This window comes from Cupressus sempervirens, chromosome 5, assembly GCF_028749045.1.
Source record: "Cupressus sempervirens isolate cs-2001-9-10 chromosome 5, ASM2874904v1, whole genome shotgun sequence".
In the NCBI taxonomy this organism is placed as follows: Eukaryota; Viridiplantae; Streptophyta; class Pinopsida; order Cupressales; family Cupressaceae; genus Cupressus; species Cupressus sempervirens.
In genome coordinates, this window is record NC_143122.1 from 934,270,770 (window position 1) to 934,294,144 (window position 23,375).

Genomic DNA, 23,375 nt, shown 5'->3' on the forward strand with positions numbered 1-23,375 from the left:
CATCAATTTTATCAACTGGTTATTCAGAACTATCAGAGGCACCATTTTAGTCCAATTAGTTGCTTTTGTTTTGTGTTGCTAGTGACTTAGTCACTTCTCAGGGTCAGGTAGGGTCTTTTTACTTCTTTGTTTTTTCTTCCCTTTTTGATAAAAGTGAGCTTTTTATGTTTTGTTGGGTGGGTTCTCCCTTCTTTTGTGAGAATTCTGGCTTGGACACCAGACACACTCTGTCCAGACCTGGATGGGGATCTGTAACAAGTCTGAACTGTTAAGTGCTTTCGACAAATCATAAACATATTGCAGGCATTATATCAGATATTTGCCATTCAAATGCTTCAGTTCGTGACTTGAAATTAACTTTTTTTGATCACTGTTCTGAATTGCAAGTGATATGTCAATCTGTCATTTTCTATCTCGAGTTCATTATCACATCATAACTAGTAATTTCTTCCAAGAAAATGATTTTTCTGTGATCTGAATGTGGCAATGGGTTGCATCCAAGAACAGCTTTGAAATTGTGAAATGTTACCAATAATTCTTTTTGTTCATGGGGCACTAAGAGTGCAAAATGGACCCTCCACATTACAATTTTGCCATTTCAGGTTTGTCGAGTCCATAAGTTTGTAGTTGGTGTGTCACAATATATATACTAAATTAAGCAGGCAGAATGTATTTAAGTGAAGTGTCAACTTTATTCCTGGGGAGGAGTCAATACGCGCATGGGTCCGATACACGTATTAGTATTAGAGTTGACATGTGCCTGCCCTATCGCTCAATGAAACAGGATGATTTGCAAATAATTGACACATCGCTGAAAGCATAAGAGGACAGAGAAAAACAGCGAATTGCAGTAACAAGCACAGAGGTTCAAACTGATGACTTGTCTGTAATGAAAGATTACTCAAGTGAAGACTAGAAGAAGATCAAGTAAAGAAAAGTGTCTGCCAAGCCTAACCGAGAAAATAGTGTAAGCCGAGCAAAAAATAGTAGAAGTCAAGTGAAAATCAATAGGTGTCGAGAAAAGAAGACAAACATGCAAGTCGAGTGAAAGTTAGTATATGCCGAGTAAAGTTTAGTTGGTGTTGAGCATCAGTAAACTTTAGTCTTGACTTATGATATGGAAAGTAAATCTAGATGACTAATATTGAAATGAAGAAATAAAGATACTTACCTCTGAAAAAGAATCGGCTAAAAGCCCTGTCATCAAAAACCTTCAATTATTATTAAACTAAACCTAAATGACTCGAATGCTTCTCGCATTCTAATAGAAAATAACATGCAAAATTCTCTTCTTAATAATACTAACACACTTTAAAAAGGAAAACGTATAAAATAAGCAAGCTTATGGTTTTAAACGAGGAATTATCATATGTTGAGATTAGGAGGAGAAGAGGTCCGGTTGACAGGACAAAGAAAGAGGAAGGAGCAGTATAGTACAATTCTATTATTCTGCAGTATAGTACAATTCTATTATTTTGCAAGGAATAATACATGATGTCCTATAAACATTCCGATTCCATGATCCTAATCTCCAATTAACTCAGTCAAAGAAATGGGTGAAAACCTAATCACACGCAAAACAAGACAATGCCAAGAACACCCAAAAATCAAACATCAATTAAATCGACGAAATTAAAACGTATTGGTCAAAATCCACCCAACATCACACTTTTCAAATAAATCTTGGCCCCAGACACTTCACGGAAATCCAACATCATAGGAGGAAAACTCACAAACCCACATGTTGAAAGTGTAAAATGCTCACACCCGTCCAACCGGGTGATGGAATTACATAAAAGTGGAGGGGAACACTAGTTCTCCACTCCCTAATATTTAGCAATAAAAAACTAGAGCTTAAACTGATCAAAGCTATAAAAATGAGAAAGCCCTACCTCATAGCAAAAAGGGCAAAAATGGCAATTGCAACCAAAAAATAATGAGGCTGTTGAATGCGATCAAACACTAATATTTCCTCGCTATGATTTGATCGAGACCAATCTTGCAATGATCCACCAAGCCAATCTCACCCAACGAACAAATCAAGCAAATGCCAAGAAGAGGGTTTGGCAATTTTCTATACAAAACATGAATTTACCGAATGAAAAGTGAATAATAAAGTTCCTTTTTGCCAATATAAGCACTTTTCCAAAGTGACTTATAAATTAGGTTATTAAAATGACTTAATAACTAACTGCCCCCTTCTCCCCCAAATTAAATCAAGGAATTATAATTGCTTGGAATTCAACCATGACAAATTAACTGACAAATAAAATAAACTAAATTAATTAAATAAAATCCCTCTAACTCATTAAATCAGCATTTAGTTAATATTATCCACGGCAATTGCGGTCTAGACAATGCATAATGAATCTAGATTTTCCAATTACTGGAAGGTTAAAATAATCAATACAAAAGATACATCGCCCATATAGGGACGATATTGATCTACATGAAAGGTTGAAATCACTAACTCCATGTGCCACTACTAGGGATATAAGTCTTGCACAATAAATGAACACAATAAGTTTAGATGTACAATATATCATAGCCAAAGCAATAAGTACGTAAATCACGTAATTAAGGCATCTAATTAATTCCATTTAAATAATCATTTAAACCCATTTTGCATAAATTACTGAAAAAGATAAGATAGATATCTGTAGCACAATAACCTATGCGTCACAAATGAATAAATCATTTCTAATTATTTTAAGCATTTAATAATGAAAATGATGACTAATTATGCAACAACTTATATGGCACATTACAACATAAAATCTCAAACAATCATCAAAATCTCAACAAAAATACACCAAATACATAATTGACCAAAATACCATGAGTCAACATGGTCAAACACGTGTGTCAACACTGTTGCAGGAACCCAACCAACTACAACAGTCGAGTAACACACAGTGCAACCACTGTTCACATCTCAGGGGTACTCACGAAACAAAATCGTGATACCATATGAATCTAGGTAACCATTGACACAAACCTCAGTGAAACCATCAATTACATCATAATCTCGTAAACTAGGCACAAGCATAACTAATCGTGTTGAGACAATAACACAAACAGATCACCTCAAGGGTGTAGACCTCTCATGGGTCCTAACAAGATCAATTAGAAAGAAAGAACATCAAGGTTGCATCCATCAAGATGACTTATGGAAATCAAATGGGAGGGACACGACAATTTCAATGACAAATTACTTCATTTCTCATTTCATCCATGACTTGATCATTTTATGTCATGATTCAATTTTAACTTCCCTACCTTAATATTGCCATCACTTTGATCCAACTTAGCTTTTTGTCATTCAAACATCCTTAATGGTGGATTGTACTTCAAATTTTTGATCCAAAACTTGCAAGTTCTCACTCCTTTCTTCATGCAATTTGACTTTAACTTGTAATTGAGAAAATAGGAAGGAATTATTTTATGTTTTGAACAACATGTTAGAAATCAAGTGCATTGGGCTCAAAGCCCCAAGGGGGGTCAATTTCCAACCATCTCTAACCCTCACCCCAAATACAACTCAAATAATTTGTAAAACACTTGCAAATTTGCTTATTCCTTATTTCGACAAGTTACTTGCGAATTTGACTTCATCTTCCAACCCTTTGATCACCCATAAATTTAGTTTACTTGTCATCTTCATTCCTGGTAGCACTTGCATGAGTCAAACTTGCATCCTTGTCATCATGTAATTGGACAATATACATCAACCCCTCCAGTAGTAAAGTGCGTATCGATTCTCAGCGAAAAGGGCTAGATGCAAATTGTTAACATGGAGCCTTAGAGTAGGTCAAAATCTAACCTGCTTTTGGGCTTGGGACCCCATGGGACAAAAGACAACTTGTCGTTGGGCTCAACCAAGAAACAAAAGTCACTTAAGTTCTTGATTTCTTGCCAAACTTCATCCTTGCCTTTCCAATTCAATTTGCAATCTGAATTTTAAACGCATGACATGAGGTATTCAGTCCCAAGTGGGTTTTATTCCAACTTGTTCTTGGGCTTTGCCCATAAGACAGGTTGGATATCAACCTACTCTTGGGCTCTCCTAAGGGTCAATAGTTTGCTATCAACTCACTACTCAAGGGCGTAAAGTTTTATATAAAATATAACATTTAAGTGACATAATTTTTGACACTAAGAAAATTTGAATTTCTTATATAAATATTGTTAGGGTGTTTGAGAGTGGTTTCAAATTCATAGGAGTTATAATGGAGATTATAAGATTTTGGGAGATTTTAAACAATTTCTAGAATTAGTCAAAGTTAATGAATCATCATGCTTCCATACATGTTCTTTTTTCATGGTAATATTTGACTTCTACAAGATAAGTTTGATATTGGAACAAGGATTTTACAATGATTCCAATTCACTCTTACAAATCTTTTGAATTCAATCTTACATCCATTATAGCTTGGCCCAACTTTTACTCATGGCCTTGTTTGACTTGACCACCTAGTGAGCCAAAATTGCTCAAAATTATTTCTTAGACTAGGAGACTTGAAATGTCCCAATAAACTAGGACTACTTGGGACAATTACCTATTTGTCAAGCAGAAAGAGGGGCTTCTGATTTCCAATGGAGCGATGGTGTGAAAACCTCCCAACATGAAGGTAACTTGGAAACTAAAATGAGGGTGAAGAAGAGGCAAATTTGTTACAAGAGAGTTTGTTGGAACAAATAGCGTCTAAATTGAAAAAGCATCTATTACTTAAGAAAAATAATGGGGGAAGAAAACAAATAAGAAAAAAATTAAAAATAGCAAGACATGCAAAAAGACAAAATAGAGTTAGTAGGGATTATCATATTGATAAATGGGAAGGATATTTTCCTTCTTGTGGAGAAATTAATGCATTAATTTGGAATGTAAGGGGCATGATCGCTTCTAACAAATGGTACTTGATCAAGTGAAAGTTGACCTAGTTTTCCTTTAGGAAACTCAATAGAATATGAAAGAGAGGAAAAAAAGAATAAAGTGGCAGTAGTGGGTAAGCCCAACATTGTTGGGCCCATTGGAGCCTCTGCAGGGTAGGAGTTCTATGGAACCCTTGTAGCATTTTGGAAGAGTGAGGACAATAGAATCAACAGTTCATGAAGTTAAGAATGCTAAACAAAAACATGACTTTTTAGCGATCAATGTCTATGGTCTAATCCCAACAAGGGAAAAAAGGAGTTGTGAACCCAATTGGGAACAATATTGCAAACTTTGAGCAATGATTTGGTCATGGTAGTGGGGAAATTTAATGCAACTTGGATAGTTCAAAAAAGAAGGGTGGATTAACTAGTTTGTCCTAAGGCAAGTTGATTTTAGTAGTTTGTTGGGGAGAATTGGCTTAGAGACGTTCCAACAAAGAATGACCTCTTCACATGGACTAATAGTAGAGTTGGTTTTGCCAACGTTGTTGGAAGATTATATCGGTGCTTAGTCATAGGGAATTGGAGTAGATTGAGCTTGACACAAATTGTTGAGATTCTACCTTTCACAAGAGAAGAGTGGAAGAAGAGTTGTTTGATTTGAATGACTTTGAAAAAGAGTATAGATTGAAAAATGAATTGATGGAAATATTAGCAAGATAGGATTTTTTCTCGAGGCAAAAATGCAATAAAGCCTAGCTTAAGGAAGGGGATGAAAACACAAAATAGAAGTAGAACTTAATAACCTCAATAAAAAAGGAAGGTGACATCCAAGAAAATATGAAGGATGAAGTTAGTGAGGAAAATGATCAAGTAAATGATAGGGAAAGAGTGTACAATAAGCAACATTTCTCAAGTCATTTCCAATTAGTAAAATGAGAGATTGTGGAGGAAGGAGTTTGAAAGCCCATTTTTCAGATGCACTCAGACAAAGTTTGGGGACCAAATGGATTCCTCACAACCTTCTTTTAATCCAGTTGGGATATCGTGGGGTAGGATCTGGTGAGATTTGTGGGAGAATCTAGAAGAAAGAGGACTTTAGTTAGGTATTGAATCACACCCATTTGACCTTAATAACTTGAAAGAAATATGCCGATGAGATGAAAGATTTCAAATTGATAGCGCTCTGCAACACTACCTACAAGATCATAACTAAGGTGATAACAAATAGGGTGAAAGAAGTTTTGAGAGACCTCATATATGTGTGGAATAAAGTGGTTTTGCATTAGGAAGATTGTTTGTGAAAGTTATCATAGGAGTCCTTGAGCCAATTCATTTTTCTAGAAAGGCTAGGACATAGAGCATGAACTTTGAGTTGAATCTTCTGAAGTCTGATCTAGTTGATTGATAAATTTTAATAGAGATTTTATAAAAGTTTATTTTTCACAACAATGGGTAAGTTGTTGCATTAATACTCCTAATTTTTTAATCTTGGTGAATGGCTCCCCACAAGGTTTCTTTTCAGCCAGCTATGGTCTCAAGCAAGGAGAATGGAGGTCCAAATCCACCATTCATATTCATTATAAGGGTGGAGGCCCTCAAGAGAAGCACTAAGATATAGCACAATCTAGGAAATTAGAAAGGTCTTTTAGTCACTCCGAGTATGGAAGCTGTTGCTCATCAACAATTTGTTGATGGTACTATGCTCTTTGGGGAAGTTAACTGAAGGGAAGCAAGAACCATCAGAGTCCTATTGGAATTCTATTGCAAGGCATCAAGATAGAGCATAAATTAGAGGAAACAAAGTTTATTTCCTCAACGCTCAACCATGGTTACAATGTGTCATCACAAGAGTTTTGGATTTCTGAGTTTGTTGGCTTCCCCATGAAGTTTGTTAGTGTCCCTTAATTTGCTGGTATTAATAAAAGTGCATACTGGGATCCAGTGGTGGAAAGTTGCAAGAAGAAAATGGATTCATGGGAACCAAAGTGTCTTTCTTTGGTTGGAAGATTGATGACGGTGAAGGCAGTGTTGACTATTTTAGTATATTCAATGTCTTGAATGAAACCACCTAATGCAATTGATGATTAGTTGAATAGGATTATTTGAAGGTTCTTCTAGTGTGGGAACTCTAAACAACGAAAATTCCCATTAGTTACTTTGGAAAAAGCTTGCACCCCCATGGAGGTTAGGGGAATTAGCATTAGTGTAACAGCTGGATTTTTCTACATCTACTTTCAACATTTAACCAACTGATTTGTAATTCGTTAATTATATTCCCATTTCACAATCTAAACTATTTGCTGAAAATAAAACTACTGAGTTCTAAAAATTATTCTAATCAAATTACTAAAATTAAATTTAATCTAATTATTGAACAATTGAATTTAGTAGAAAAACTGAAATTTAATTCTAGTCCTAAAATTTCTGGAACAGAAGTTGCATATAACATGATACATCTATCTTTTTTGAAGAAAATCTTTTCAGCTGAAAGTAAAAGAATATTAACTTTAAAAGCAAAAAGATACGTACTAATTAACTTGGGAGACTTTTCCAATTAATTGTCCAAGCTCTGACTTTAGTGAGAGGAGAAGCATTATCAGAGGCTTAACCTCCCAACCGCGGACCTTTTTACTTATCCCCATAGGTTCTAATTAAATAGAACGGCCCTCCCTACCCTGAGGTCAGGCTTGGGACGTTCATTGATCCAGTCATCGGAGTAGTCAGGTGGGTTGTGGCCCCAACAGCTATTCGATTGAATAACTGAAGCTTCAGGACATCAACGCAATCATATTGTTGTGGCAAATCTGCCTAATCATTGCCCTGGCCAGGGATTTTAGAGGTGGGTTTTTATAACCCGATCTCCACCACTCAGCTCGACAACTAATTTTCAAAGTGGAATCACATGAGCCAAATTGCATTAGATTTTATTGAGTATATTTTTAATTACTGACTATATTCTTATTATTATTCTTACAGGTTTATCATCATCTTTTTACCACTTTCTGGGCCATCATGTGGTGACTCTCTGGTGCCTGGTCTTTTACCCTTACATCTATAAGGCTGACACCTTATCACTTTTCCAAGCAATAGCCGGTGGTTTTGTTATTCATACTACCTCAGTTATTCTGATTCTTATCCAGAGATTAAAGGGAAAAGTCTTAAGTTATACCTACAGACTTATTCAGAGAAAGAAATTTGGCAAAATTATATCCAAGCATACGACTGGGATTGTATAAACTTTTATATTTGTTTAAAGCTTAACCTGCTATTTCACATGGTTTTTATAAGACAAACTTAGACTGTATGCACATTTGACTGCTCAAGAAATAGACACGAGTTTTTACGTTTTTCTCAGTATTGGAATCATTTACAAAAGACAAAAAGAAAAGTCGACTCAGCATTGACAAAGAAATGTAATGGAGAAACAAAATTAAGGAAAATTTCATTTGGTCGTCTTACGTGACACACAACTTGCAGTGGTTGTTGCTCGGAACTCGCACGACCTTCTCTGGTCTCCACGGGCGGGTGCGAATAGCAGAGTATATCAGCAAAACTTTTCAATGGCAGACGGCTCTTAACAAAATGAAATCAGTATTACTCAGAGGGTAAACGTGAGGAAGATGGTCGGCTCTCATGTCTCAGAAATGACAAGAACAAGGGCTATAAATAAAATCAAGCTTGTCCTTACGGCTTCCTGCCGTTACAAGACTACAATACGATTTCTTCCTCAGATGTAATTTTTAAAAAAAAATCAAACAAATAAGGAAGAAAACGAAAAAGAAGAAAAGGAGGGAAGAGAAATTGAAGAGTCAATTAATAATATTATTTTATATTATTTTATTGTCTTCAATAAGTTTGTAAATATATACATACAAAGTGGCTTATTGAATTAGAAATTTAAATGTAACGGTGCCATTTTGTGTTTATATATTTATGATCTTAATTAAGAGAGTAAGATAATGTAAGATAATATTATTATTTGTTAAATTAAATTAAGGTAAGAATTTTGGTTTATAGTTATTTATTTATTTTTTTTAAAGAGGGGTAAACGCTTTGACCTGGAGCTATGAACCAGTGAGGCCACAAACGGGGGACCTCATCCCCATTAGATTTGAACATTGATGGCAAGGATAACAACTCAACAACTTAACCATCACGACATGCCGCTATTGGCTTGGTTTATAGTTATTATTTACATTATATTATTATTATTTTTAAAAAAAATTTAAGCTCATGTGAAATTTCCACTAAGAAATTTGTTGTCGAGTCTTAATAATTTGCCAGGGCGATTTTTTTTAGATCAAACCTGCCATTCCTGATAACTGAATCTTATGTCCATCCCATTCCGATGACCTCGTTTCGTAATGCTTCCTCTCTCTCCTGGGTCTTCATCCTGCAACCCTTTAAAAAAAAAACAACATTCTCGCCAAAAACATCAATTCATGATTTATAAATTGTTAGATAAAAATTGTTAGGATATTTCATCATATTACTATTTGATTCATCGCAACTATGCAACGGTTAAATTTAACTGACTTCATTTCACATGATCACAACGGTTAAATTTAACTAATTCAACTTCTTAGGATGATGCAACGGCTAATGATAACTGCTCCAATTTCACATGAACATGAATAAATAAACAACTGCTATAAAAACAACGGCTATATAAATGAATTTCACTTGAACATGAAAACTATTTTTGGTTCAACGGTTATGTTTAGCTTTAAATATTTTTAAATTTTTAGGGCAAAAATTGGGATGTAACAATTAGAAACCTTGTAATTATTAATTTGACAATAGGGGCCAAGCTAGTTTGCAAATTTGCTCACAAGGTTAACAAAAATGGGTTAATTTCCGAAAAAGGAAATACCTTCACTTAGAGAAACTAAAAAGAACTTTCTTTGTTAGGGACCCCCCTAGGTGTTTGACCATTTGGAATTTCATTCTGGAGTATAGGTACATTGTAACTAAACACATCATTGGGGATGTCAATAATCAGAAGAAGGCTGTCTTTTGGACTGATTCTTTGGATCGATACAAGAGCTAACTCAGAATCATATGCTACAGGGACTGCGAGAGTGCGGGATTCAAAAGTTGAAAACTTTCTGGATATGATAGAAACAAATTCCCTGATAGAGTGGAGGTGGAAATCTTTTTAAGGTAATAATGCTTGGGATGACCTAAAGGAAGAACTTAAAGAATTTTGGGAACTGAATATTTATGGTCTCAACACTGCACCAGGGTGAACTTGGATGTGGCTGCCAATGTTTTGGTGTCCATCTTGGCAAACTTATACTATCAGACTGCCATATCTTCTATCAAAAGGGTAACCCTTAATACATAAAAGATGACAAGGGAGTATTCATACAGAGCAAATGTAACTAGCTACCATCACCCTACTAGATAGAGAGAGGAAAACATACTAAACCCAACCCAAGCTCCAAATACGAAAAGGGAGCAGAATAAAGGAAAATACACTGATGCCAACCAAAGCTCTGTATAACGAAAAGGAGCAGAATTAAGTAATCTTCATACCATACCGCTACATCAACAAAGTTATAGAGGCCATTTTTCTTATATTTCCCAGCAACCAGTCGAGATTTTATACTCACAGCTTGAACCACATGTAGCATCATGACCCCTCAAATCCTCCAAGGAATCCAAAGAAGCCTCCTCGACCATCTTTCTTTTCCATGCCCATGCACAATAGCCACCTCTTTTACATTATTCATGGTCTCCATTAAGCCTTCTTTGTCATAAGCCATAAGCCCTTCGTTGCGTATGTATCTTTGGAGCCATCTGTCTTGTTCTTCTTCTTTAAGACCCAACATTAATTTCAAAAAGGAAACACTACAACCCACCATTCTCCGTCTACGTTGTATAATCTTCGAGTCTGCATAGTGAGTGTTTAGGTACCTTGCCACCTTCTTGCCCCATCTACTGACCAATTAGAAGTCTTAAGGAAGAGGTATACCTAGATTCTCATCTATATTCTCCAAGACACGATTAATTTCGCCTAGGAGGTTACCCTTTTAGTAGTATCTTACAGAGCTTTTTTGCCATTTGCCACAGCATTCGCCAAATACAAACCATAAATATCAGTCAAACCTCTATGCAACAACAGTGGAGAATTTAGGTTTTCCAGTCAACTTTTGTCCCTCGAAGGACTGTCAACATCATGGAAATGATTGAGCGAGTTCATGTGTGCCCTATAGATTTGAGTACCTAAAGACTCCCCTGTCAAGTTTAATAATGTAGCTTATTTCATTACAGTGGGGTAGGGACAGTGGAAGAAATCCACGTGGAGCCACACGACACTCTTTTAATTGAATGCACAGTGGGGTAGGGACAGTGGAAGAAATCCACATCTGGAGTTGCATGGCACTCTTTTAACTGAGTGCACAGTTGTGCCTTTGCTCTTGTACAATATCTTGGCTCCTGTTCATGAGATCTGTCACTTGTTCCATTCAGCGTTGCCTATTCACATATCTGTTCTCTATGTAATTGCTAGATAAATTTATTCTATTTGTATTTCCAATTTTTCTAATAATATTCTGGATTTGATATGCTTTTCTATTTATTCAATGCACCTATACATAGCTTGAATATATAGATGATACATTCTATTTGTATTGTTGTTGGTGCTGAATGTGAAATCAGTATATATTGTAAGTATTTAGGATTATTGTCCAGTATTAGAGATAATTTGTTAAGCATGTTTCACCAATTTGAGTTCATCTACCCAATGCTATAAGCTTTTATTTTGACCTTGTCCCATATTACATATTTTATCACCAGGCTTTAATCTCTCACATATTGCTTAGTTTGACTTTTCTCATTTGTGAATGAGACTACAGACATCAAAATGTTAGTCACTTTTACTTAGTTCTAAGAATTCTAATTATTTCTGGTGCATTCATATGTAAATAATTTTAACATCTATGTTGGACCTTGCAGATTCAGGAGATTCTGGGAATTTTGCAAAGCTTTTTGTGGGGTCTGTGCCCAGAACGGTTACAGAAGAAGATGTATGTTTGTAAAGTTATAAAGTAACGTATAAAATAAATTTGGGAAAGGATGCTTGTAACACTTGTGTGGGGTCTGTCTTGTCTTGTTTGACTATTCTAAATGTTGGAAAGATACGATGAATAGGAAGAGATGGAAACTAAAATTTTTGGACTACTATTTCCATTGTTGGGTTTTGGCTTTATAGATTTTGTATTTGAAAACATAATACTATTAGACTCTTTGATTATGGTAATCATAATTTTGGATTTTTTTGTCAAAGACAATTTCTATTGCTGAATATGGAAGATAGCTGTTTATTGAAATTATAGTAACTAAATTTAACTAAATGAAGTAATGTTTATTTTTCGTTTGCAGATACATCCTCTATTTGCTGAACATGGAAATGTGCTGGAAGTTGCGTTGATCAAGGATAAGAGGACTGGCCAGCAACAAGGTGCGCGTTTTTTGGTCAAGAAATATTTCCTGGTCATCATGATCTATTATATTTACTCTTTTCTTTTATTGCATCATGCATTTTTAGATTCATTATCTGAACACACTAGTTAGTTCATGACAATGAGCATGCTGGAATTTGTTTGGAGATTATTACATGGACTCCCTGGGGATAGACTGCCAATTCTTTCATATGATTCAGTAAATTATCTTGAGTCATTACCAATTTTCCAATGGGGATGAGTCCCCAAGGATCTGGTTGGCATTCTGGAGATGCTGAATGGGATGCCCCCTGGTTTTGAGATCCCCACAACTTACACCATTTGGTGCATAAAAATTATAAACCCAAAGTATAAAATCCCAAAGAAGTCCTAAAAATTAAAAAACAGGAGCATTGCCATTGCCGATTCAGCACATGATATATACAGTATACTTATAAAGATTTCTGCTTCGCCCAGTTTTAGTTTTTTATAATATCCATATGTCCATGATTCCCAATATTCAAGAAATTGTTTGCTGTCCTTGAAATTGCATTCATCCTTCGTTACAAGCATATATGATTGCAAGCAAGTTGGTATACAACAAAGAGCTTTGTAATCTTTGAAATCAATATCTTAGATTTGAGAAATTGACTTCAATGTATCTTGCTTGTCATTAATAAAAGCTTAGTTGCCGAGTCAGGTTCGGGGTCAGATTCGGGTTCTGGAATCCGATTCGTGGATTCATGAAATTTTCTCATTCCCATTATGATTTATAAGGATTTGTGAGTGTGTGCGTGCATATATATATATATAAGGAGTCGTGTGTTCTTGTTCTAAGTTTGGCCTGCAGGCCCCTTGGGGATTTGTGACGGATTCTCTGGGGTTCACATGGATTCGTGACAGATTCAGACCAGATTCGTACAGTGTCTGGTCCACAAATCCGGATGAATCCACAGAGTTAAATCTGGATTCTGCAGGAATCCAGTACATACCAGTTCATGTAACCAGGCCCAGATCCGTTTCAGGGCCAAGATGCGTGAGTCCGGCAACTAAGAATACAAACAATGGTACAAACATATATGCTTATAATGTTGTTTATGGAAATCTACATTTGGATTTTGTGAAAAAGATATGTATGATATTGTAATTGTATAACTGGTAAATAATTTCTTTTAATTTGTGTACAGCAGTTGACCTTATTTATTGAATTGACATGTGAAGTCCATACACTCATGCCATATCTACTAAAATTTGTGTATAGCTGTTGGTAATTTGCTTATTTATAGTTACATATAAATTAGTCTCTCAGAAGTTTGTATATTATTGTCATTTTTACCTTGTTTGGATTCTTCTCATTTTAATTTTTGTTGTTCTTCGAGTCAAATAAAAGAAACATAAATTTCTGTAGCAATATACGATTAGTTCCTGGTTCTGGGACACATTAAATTTTTGCAGTGGAGTTACCCTTGGACTCTACAAATTTCTATGGTGGCCGTTTTCGCTTTGAGTAAATGTTTTGGCATCAAAAGCTCTTGAAGATGACAAAAAGTTATTGGAGATTTCTAAGATATAAAAGACACTCTGATTTGAACTTGTACAGCTTAAATATGATTCTATAAGTGTGTTTATATATACATAGTAAAAATTATTTTTGTTTTAAATTAAAAAATTTTGTTGTTTGATTTATGTAATTCCTTATATGTAGATTAACTAGATTTCTGGTTTCTAGTATGATGGGATGGATATGTACTTAATATTTATTCAGGCATATATATATGGATATCTAGAAAAAAATTTCGTTTAGTGTACTTTTTATAACTATTACTGTTATAATGGACAGCAAACATTTTATTGCTTTCCTTAATTGAATGTACAGTATGCTCCCTCAACTATGTGGCCTGTGCCATTCTTCTGCAACTTGTTTCAGAGGCATTTTTATGGTCTGTGTCTTAAGCTATCCTTGACGTTTTTCTGACAGAAGTTATAGTCATGTGTCTGAATGTAAAAACTGGTAGATATTTTCCTTGCATTTGCATGAGTGCTATATGAGTCCATTAACATTCATTTCTGTAAGTGTTGTATCTGGATATCTGTGTCATGTGGATAATGCTCAGCTGGTTAATGAAAATTCCTGACATAAAAATCATTTGGTTTACCATAGTGAATGCTTCTGCCTAACGCCAGTGGCTCTTAGTGAGATGGGTCCGTAATTGGTGTGAGTACTGCAAGATCGATTTTAAAAAAAAATGTTGCCATGCACTCAGTTCTATGGCATTTGTTGCTGACAATTACATGAACAGATAGCCTGAACATACAGTTTGCTAAATTTCTAATTGCCCTTTTAACTCATAATAATATGATGGTGACCTGTAACATTGAGAAGAGCCATATAGACCAAGGCATGTGGGAGGTAATATGAAAGTTAACTGCCAGTTCTAATAACATAATAGAGGGGACACTCACACTGGTAGTCACTAAGAGCAATAAATCAGATTTGGAAGTTGTATAGTTCATTGCTGAGTTGCCAGTTTGGGTTTGGTGTCAAGTTCAGGGGTTTGGGTTCACTAGTACAAAAACATGTAAAAAATATATTCATGCATAGTACATACATACATACATACGTACATGTATACAGCTTAGAAGCATGGATTAAAATTAGACGGCCACATAGAATCATAAAAACAACAAAATCACTATAAACTTGCAATTTTTAGCATCATATCTATTGTCAACATCAAAATGTTAAAATAATATTGAGTTCAGGTACCATGGTTTGACTTTCACAATTGGGACTTTGTTTCAATCATCTAATGGATTTCCTAAATCTTCATCAAAGGCATTAGTTGATTCACAAACAGTGCCAATGCCAACGGGATCAGCTCCACTAATAACATTCTTGTTTTCCATGTCCTCAAATGCTTATTACTTTCTCACTGTACGTGTACAGAGAGCTTGTTTGTTTGTAATTAACATTCTACTTGAAAAATGTTATAAAAGTAGCTTGCAACTCCCTTCACATACTGAAGGTATTGTTTAATGTTTAAAATGTGATTTATCACTATAGAGATCTTCCAATTAATTGGCAGGGATCATTATCAGCAATTGGATATAAACATTTCACTCGAAGAATTTTTGAGGGATAGTTTAATTTGATGTAATAAAGATCTGAACTTAAGCAAATTTTGTTTAATAATGATAAAGATCTTATTCAAATTCTGTAATAATTGTTTTCTGCACTAAATTATAGCACTTTTTTTGGTTCAACTGTACCTGGTTTGCACTTGGGCTGCCCTTATACAGCCTAGGTTTGGCCTGGGGGAACCAACCTGTGTGGGTTCAAACCCAGGTGGAACCCACAGAAGGACTAGGACCAGGACCAATGACCTGTTCGAAATTTGCTTGGTCCGGAGGGCCAGCGGGAGAACTGGGTAACTTAGGTTCATTGTAGTGAATGTTTACATGGTTTGATGAGGAGGCATACACCTGATTTGAAATATTATGCTTGAAAAATTGGCATGATAAGAGTCTATAAATCAGACATTCCTTTCTTTTGTCACTAAATAATATATATTAATACCAGCAATTCTGAAGTGTTTTAATTTCAGTTACATATTGAGAGGAGTTGGCAGTCAAATTGAGTTTGAAGCTCCACTCACTTGTATGGCGTGCATACAGGAAACTTGAAATTGATTGTCACAACTATTGGTCATTGGACCCTTGTTGGCCAAAGTGAATTAGTCAGACAATCAACCAGTTGTTGATTTAAATAATTTTAAAGCAAGGATCTCAACCTAAGAGACAAATTGGAAAGGTAACCTCTACAATTGTCTGAGACTGATGTAGAAGTTCAAAATATTTGTATCATCAGGGATGCTGGATGAAATGTTCGTTGAAGGAGAACAACAGAACAATAAATAAAGAGACCAAGTTATGAAATGCGATTCAAGCAATATGGAATCTGAAGATTTTTATAATGCATGATGTTCTATTTCCCTAGCTTATATCAAATAGTCCTTGTATCCTGTAAACATAGGATGCAATGAATTAGCATAATATTGGGGAGTTTAGCAAAACAAAAGAGTTGAATTCTGTTGAAATTAAGATACATCAATTTAACCATATCTTTGGAACACAGTAACATTATATGTTATGATTGATGTGTAAAATTTGTGCATCATAAGGATTTGGTGCATGATATCAATTAACTTGTTAGGAATTGATATGCTTGAATATGGTAAATATACTTTTAACTTTTACTCAGAAAAGTAAAAATGAATCCAGTGACTAATTCTCATAGAAAAGTGAATATACTTTTAATCAAACCTTATTAGATCAGGCATTCAACATATATTTTTCCGGGCTTATTTTTCTGAGTTGTCATTTTGCTGTTTTTTTTACTTATATTGGGGTTTTGTGCATTCAATAAATTAGTCGTTCTCTGCCAGGCAATGTTCCACAAATGCTATATAGTTTAAAATCAATGTATAAACATTTCCTGCATTATGATTAAATTTTAGCTTGAGAACATCTATCAGCTTAAGAGATATTGTCTCTCATAATAAACTTCATGGTTTATAAACATTTTTGGGATAAGATATCCAATTTGATGTTGAGAAAGATATGCCAAACATCTCTGCCCAGCAGGGAATCTCTCAGCATCGTGGTGTAAGAATTTTGGTGCTCAGGATGTTTGTCACGATGTTCTTATATTGTAACAGTTCAGTTTTTAGCAGAATGTAATATTTCAAAACTCCAATTTCTCGTTACGGTCATGCAATCTATTTGGAAGGCAGCAAAGTATGGAATTAGTTTGCTTCTATATTTACTGAATTCATAGCAAGTATGATGATAATTGTTGTTCACATCCTGGCAATGTAAAATTTGGTCAATAATTCATTATAGTTCATCTGGGTTCTATTTTCATATACATTATGTATGCTATCTTTATGACGGAATTGTGTATCTTCAAATATGAGTTATTAAATAAATTAATTGTGTGAGATTCTTTTCCAATTTTTATGAATGCATGATGTTTGTTGGATATCATTCTTTATAATCTCTTATAATTGATATTTAGCAAAGCTTGGCCTGAAGGGGCTGTATTCGAAGTGTAAAATACGGGTTCAATATAAGTTACCCAGGACGTCTGCTCATCTCTGCTCCTTATTTCACCTCACTTGGATAGGGCAGGCAAAAGTTGGAATGGGATTCTGATGGAAAGGATGAAACATTGTTATAATCAAAAGTGAATGAAGGCCCCATTGATGATAAAATGGTTTTATTTTTTCCTTTTTTGGCATGGCAAGACAGCTTTTAACATTTTGTTAACTGAAGGTGAAGCCAAATATATAAATAAAAGAAGCAATGAGTTGTAAATGTAAATTGAAATTGCTGAAGTGTAGTTTTTGCGTTCTCAATTTCATGTGTTTTTGTTTGTTAATCTTCATGTAGGCACGATATATTTTCTATCGGATAGCTATTATGGATCTCTGAACTTACATGATGCTTTCTGGTCCATAGTTATTAATTTAATGTATTTTTGTTTTTGCTTGTATGTGCTTGTAAATATTTGTACTACATTATCAATTCTCAAAGCTTTGTGGAGGTTATAATAATTCATTATAAAACCTGGTTGTTACCATTGTTTTACAGTTCCTTTCATGGTTAATCCCCTGTCAATCTTCAATCTACATCTCAAATATATGAGAACAGAGAGTAGTCTATTTGATCATTGCCAGGCGAGTATGTAATTGCACAAGGAGTTTCCTTATGTTTGATCAGTTATTAATGTAAGGGTTTCGGCAATTTCATAATGATTGGTTTTCAACATTGTATGAAGTTACTATTGTGAATCTAACAATTAATGAATGCTTTTGAGATGTAAGCTAATAATGCATAATATAACAGGGAGAAGCTATTGGTATTAGTTTATTAAACACAAATAGTAATTTATACTGAAGGATATAATGCTAATATGATATAAATCTCCCTATGTTTATTTTATTCATTGATAGTTTGGAATGGCAACTGATAGTTTTCATTCTGTAAGTAACATGGGACTTTAAACTGCACTGATTTGAAAATGACATGGATTGAGCGAAATCAGTAGACAAAGCTTCATCTTAAAGTAATTTGAATTGTGTGATGGTATTATAGAGGATTTAAATTACTAGATGCTTGAAATGGTATTTTATATCTTGAGTCTGCTAAAGATGGGATTAAAATTTTGTTGTATGATCTGAAAGCAACAGTCTCTCAAGGATCTGAAAGCTGGGACTAAAATTTTGCTGTATAATGGGCAAAAAGAATACTCCATTTGCAGCAGAGGACTAACAAAATGTCTAGATGCGGCAATAGTTTTAAAGTTTAAAATATATAAGAGCTTTATTTTGAATTTTCCTTCGGAAAATAAAAGTGTATCTAAAAATCATTGTTGGATGTGCAAAATAAAATAGCACTCTGTGATTTCGCCTCTGTAAATTTGGCAAACAGAATGTCATTAATTCACTTATGTTCTCTCCATGATAGTTACAGTGAACTGAATGATATTATCCAACATTTTTGTGTTTACTCTATACTTTTGTTGTGACTCTGGCAAACAGAATGTTGTTAATTCACATATGTTCTCTCCTTGATTGTTACACTGACCTGAATGACAATTTTTAACTGGCTTTGTTGTGAAGTGCTAAAATTTAAAGAAACATATGTTGCGACTCTGACATCTTGTTTATGACAAATGCTATGACTTTAAAGTTGTGAATATATATAGTATGAAATGCCATATTTGGGATGTTCATTGTAGCAAGAATTTTGCATAAAGTGACACTAAAGCATGTTACGAATCACAATCCATGATAGAGTTTATTATTGTCATATCAATCAAAGATGAATTTTTTATTAATCAGCTTTTGCTAGTATGGCAGGTTTCCTATTTTCTATTTAGTCATTTGTGAGGTTGTTGCAGGTGCCCGTTATTTATACTTTGATGTTGGCAGCTATGTTGCCTCGGGTTTCCAGGATGGGGGGACTGGGGAACAGTTATACAGATTTTTGGGATGGATTTATTTTTCCTGGAGCAGGGATAGCAAGGGGCGGCAGTGGGGACAACTGTATAAAAATAGGAAAAACAATATATATAGGGAAATTTTAAGCATTCGACAAAAACACGGGAAAATCATGCTTATATACATTATAGAACCTTAACATATAAAGTTTGTGTTGATTTAAATTAAGAGTTCACATGAGTGTGGAAATCGAGCAAACTATCAAAAATTCAAACATCAATTTTATGGGACAGCCAAGTGACGGCTTTTTGAAGGTTTTTGAGTTTTTGGGATGCACCCGTTTCTGGAATGGGTCAAATTATGCTAGAAATGCCTTCCCTGGGTAACAGTGGTTGACAATTTTAGCTTAATGTTATTTTGTTTATTGGGAGAACATTAGGAAATGCAAATGATTTATGGTGGCATGTTAAGAAAGCATTGAAACTACAATTGCTACCTCTGCATAAAGTGAGTGACATTTAATTGTGGAATATTGAAGAAAATAAACAACTGTTTTTGTTTTCTAATTTAACATGACAATTTGGGGACGGATTTGTTGTGGTAGCCTCTTTTTTCTGCCATAGGAAGTCTGATTGTGGTTAGTCTCGGTGAGTAATAAGCATTGATTCTGATATTAGAATGATTACAGGATCAAATGCAATGTGTTGTTGGAAATCATAATCAATTAGCATGCTTTTTCAAATGATTTTTCTTGATACAATGGAGTTTTAAGTTGTTATTCATAGGATGTAGAATTTAATCAATAGACATATAACATGGATAATTATCTATGTAAGGTTGTTTGCAATAACGAGCAGTGCAAATATGTCATGACTGAATGGGATATAATCTTTCAACTATTTTATTTCACTTCCATTGGCATGATGATGGATGAAGTCCCTATGGAATAGTTAAGAACTGATACGAGGCATTGCTTGAACCATTTTGACTTCAGCTGAGATACTTGCAGAAAGTACAAAGAATATTTTGAATTATCTTTATTTAAATAAGCAGTTTAGGGATTAGGTGGTTGCCTGTTATCACATTGTGACAGTCTGGAACAATTGTTATGAAACCTTTGTGCAAGGTAGTTTTCAGTGTAGTATGGAAATCTACTCGTTAGTCTGGTAATATTAACCAATGAATTTTTATGCAGCTTTGTAATTATTGTAAGAAAAAGTGACATGAGATGCACATTAATCTGGTATACGTTATTAAGTATTCATCTATACTAAGATGATAAATAACAATGATTATAAATATATTTAAGAAGAGATTGAAGAGACATTAAATATATGTAATCTAATAATTCTGATTGTGGTGGTAGATTAGTAACATTTCTGGTCTTTGTAATATATCTTTCTTAATTTAAGTCGTGATGTTTGGTCTCTGATGATAGTGGATTGGATAATAAAAAAATGTGATCCACATGTATCGGCGAGGCTCTTGAGTATGGAAGTTACTATGAGGAGTCATTTGTTACATTCATATTTTTTCTTGTGTCTATTTATTATGCGGAAGTTAACATAATCAGCCCAACATTTGGGTTTGTGGGCACAAATGAGGAGGTGGATGAGGATGGCTTGGGCTGCATGGAAGATATTTTTTGAGGAAGCACAGATAATGCAGGCATACTTTACAAGTTTAGGACAATCATGGAAGCACCTGGGTGTGGATACCATCTGCAGATTCAACGACTTTACTGTTTTAGTGAGAGTGATTTGTATTAGCTATAGTCCACTTCCTTTATTTTGTGCTGTAAGTGTTGACTACAGCCATATGTATTCATTGGTTGTACTGTAATTGCTTTTGTCCTCTTTAGGGCAGCACAGTCTGTTAGTCGTTAAAAAAAGGATGAATTTAAACAATTGATGATTCAGTCATCTCTTAATTTGTATACATGTTTGGAATAATATAAGTTATTGATGTTCACACTCTCAAAAATGTGGAAGGTTTCTATATCTTTATGTTCTGAGGAACAAATAAACGTGGTTGCTCCTATTCTTTTTGTTGATGTGCATGGATGCTTAAACTAGCAGTGATACAACCTTGTTCTATTTTTCAAAGTGTGTGGATGCTTAATACTAGGAGTAATATAACCTTATTCTATATGTTGATGGTGATGGATGGTCTTATGATCAAATGGAACTTACGATCGTATGGAATGTTTGAATCTGATTATATATGGTCTGTTAACTATTGATGGACTGTTGAAGTGAAAAATGCTGGTGGATTTCCTATTTTATCTGCAAAATTATGGACAAACGTATGCGCAGAGTTTGTTTTAATGATAAAACACAACCATACAGTATATGAGAATAATAGAAGCCACTGCTTGTTCATGGACATTCCCTTCATACTTTGACACTTAACATACGCATTGAATTGTTTGCATTTTCATCGCATTTGTTATTGCAAATTAAACTAAATTTATGTAATATGGAAGAGGCAAAGTGAAATATTATGGCTTGTGTACGGTAGTATTGTTCCTTGCATGTGTGCACACCTGCAGATACAGACACACACTATCGAATTTATACATTTATGAGTGTGTAATATTTTTCTGGAGATTTGAATCTGACACTCCCTTATGAAATTCCAGATGGCTTACCATTCGAGTTTCATTTCATTTGATGGCATGTTTGATCATATTAGTAGTGCTTTGGCGTTTCATCGTGAGTAGTTGATGTGCCGTTTTGCATTTGACAATGGAATGACGTGGTTGTTTTCATAATAATAAAGGCATTACAGATTTTATCGGCATGTATTGTTTAATGTGATGCAATGTGAGAATGCATACGACTTCATTTATCCATGTGAATGTAGCTTTTTGTCAATACCAGTGGATGCATTCCATTTTTCATCCTTATTTTGTTGGGTATATCACAAGATTGCTCTTTCCCATTTCGTGGCAGTGACAATTACTGTTTTTTTCACTACATGGATACGTTAATTCAAATATAATTAACCCAAGTGTATTGATTTGGTTTCCTTTAGATCTCTGTGTATATAATATCATAAAAACTTTCATGCAAAAAGATGTTTAAATAGTTTTCGTCCACATTTGCCAAATGTTTTTGGGGATGAGAACTTTGGTCTTCGACTTTTTTGTGTAAGGGTTTAGGATAAATATTAAGAATAATATTTTATAGCTAATAAGCTTCAACGCACAACATTAATAATTTGTCAAATAAGGGATTCTGAAGTAACTTTATCTTCCACTTTGATGTATGGTTTGACATTTTGGCACAATTCTATATTTGAGCTGGTATAAGAGTGAGAGTAACTGTGGAACTTCTATTTGCCTCTCTGTAATTACATGTTTGCCTCTCTGTAATTACATGATGACTATCTTTGAATGACTATAATTTGAAAATTTGAAATGTGACTTCTCTGTGTTATATGGAACGAATAGGTAGCGATCGTAGTGAATTAATTTGGGGGTATCATGTATGCTAGATAATTATAATTTTACTGTTTATGAATTTGGATCTGCTAGAAATTGCAGCTTCATAGTTGGACCTTATACTTAAGATTTATTTGGTCCTGTAGAGCACTTGTCAATTTATCATATGTGGCTGCATTGGTATCATAGAATTTATTTTATGCATGCTGCATCATCTGTATGTGGAATGACTTTTATGTACAGTTACAGAGGTTGACTGTTATAAAGGTCTTGTTTTTAAGGATGGCTTTTGTAGCATTAAGCACTTACAGTAAGATACAAGTTAATTAATGCATTGTAATATGCAGTCCTGACAAGTTAATTAATGCATTGTAATATGCAGTCCTGATGTAATGTTAGTATTATTAATGGAGTTGTTTTATTCTTTATACAAGTAAATTAATGCATTTTATATGCAGTCCTGATGTAATGTTAGTATTATTAATGGAGTTGTTTTATTCTTTTATTCCTTAGTGTGCTTCCGCTGTGGTTTGGGTACCTATCTGGGGACAGCATTAATTTTTGAGTTTAAATGGACAACTGAGTGATCTGTGGTAGTGTGTTATG

At 34.4% G+C, this 23,375-nt stretch overlaps 1 protein-coding gene across 7 annotated transcripts in view; it reads left to right on the plus strand.

The window, feature by feature from the left end:
- FCA (flowering time control protein FCA) overlaps positions 1-23,375 on the plus strand; it is an 84,300-nt gene that overhangs the window by 17,200 nt on the left and 43,725 nt on the right. For all 7 annotated transcript variants that reach the window (XM_089832965.1, XM_089832966.1, XM_089832969.1 and 4 more), the window contains exons 2-3: positions 11,836-11,906; positions 12,262-12,340. In XM_089832965.1, the coding sequence (XP_089689091.1) occupies positions 11,836-11,906; positions 12,262-12,340 (150 nt within the window). The remainder of the gene's footprint in view (positions 1-11,835; positions 11,907-12,261; positions 12,341-23,375) is intronic.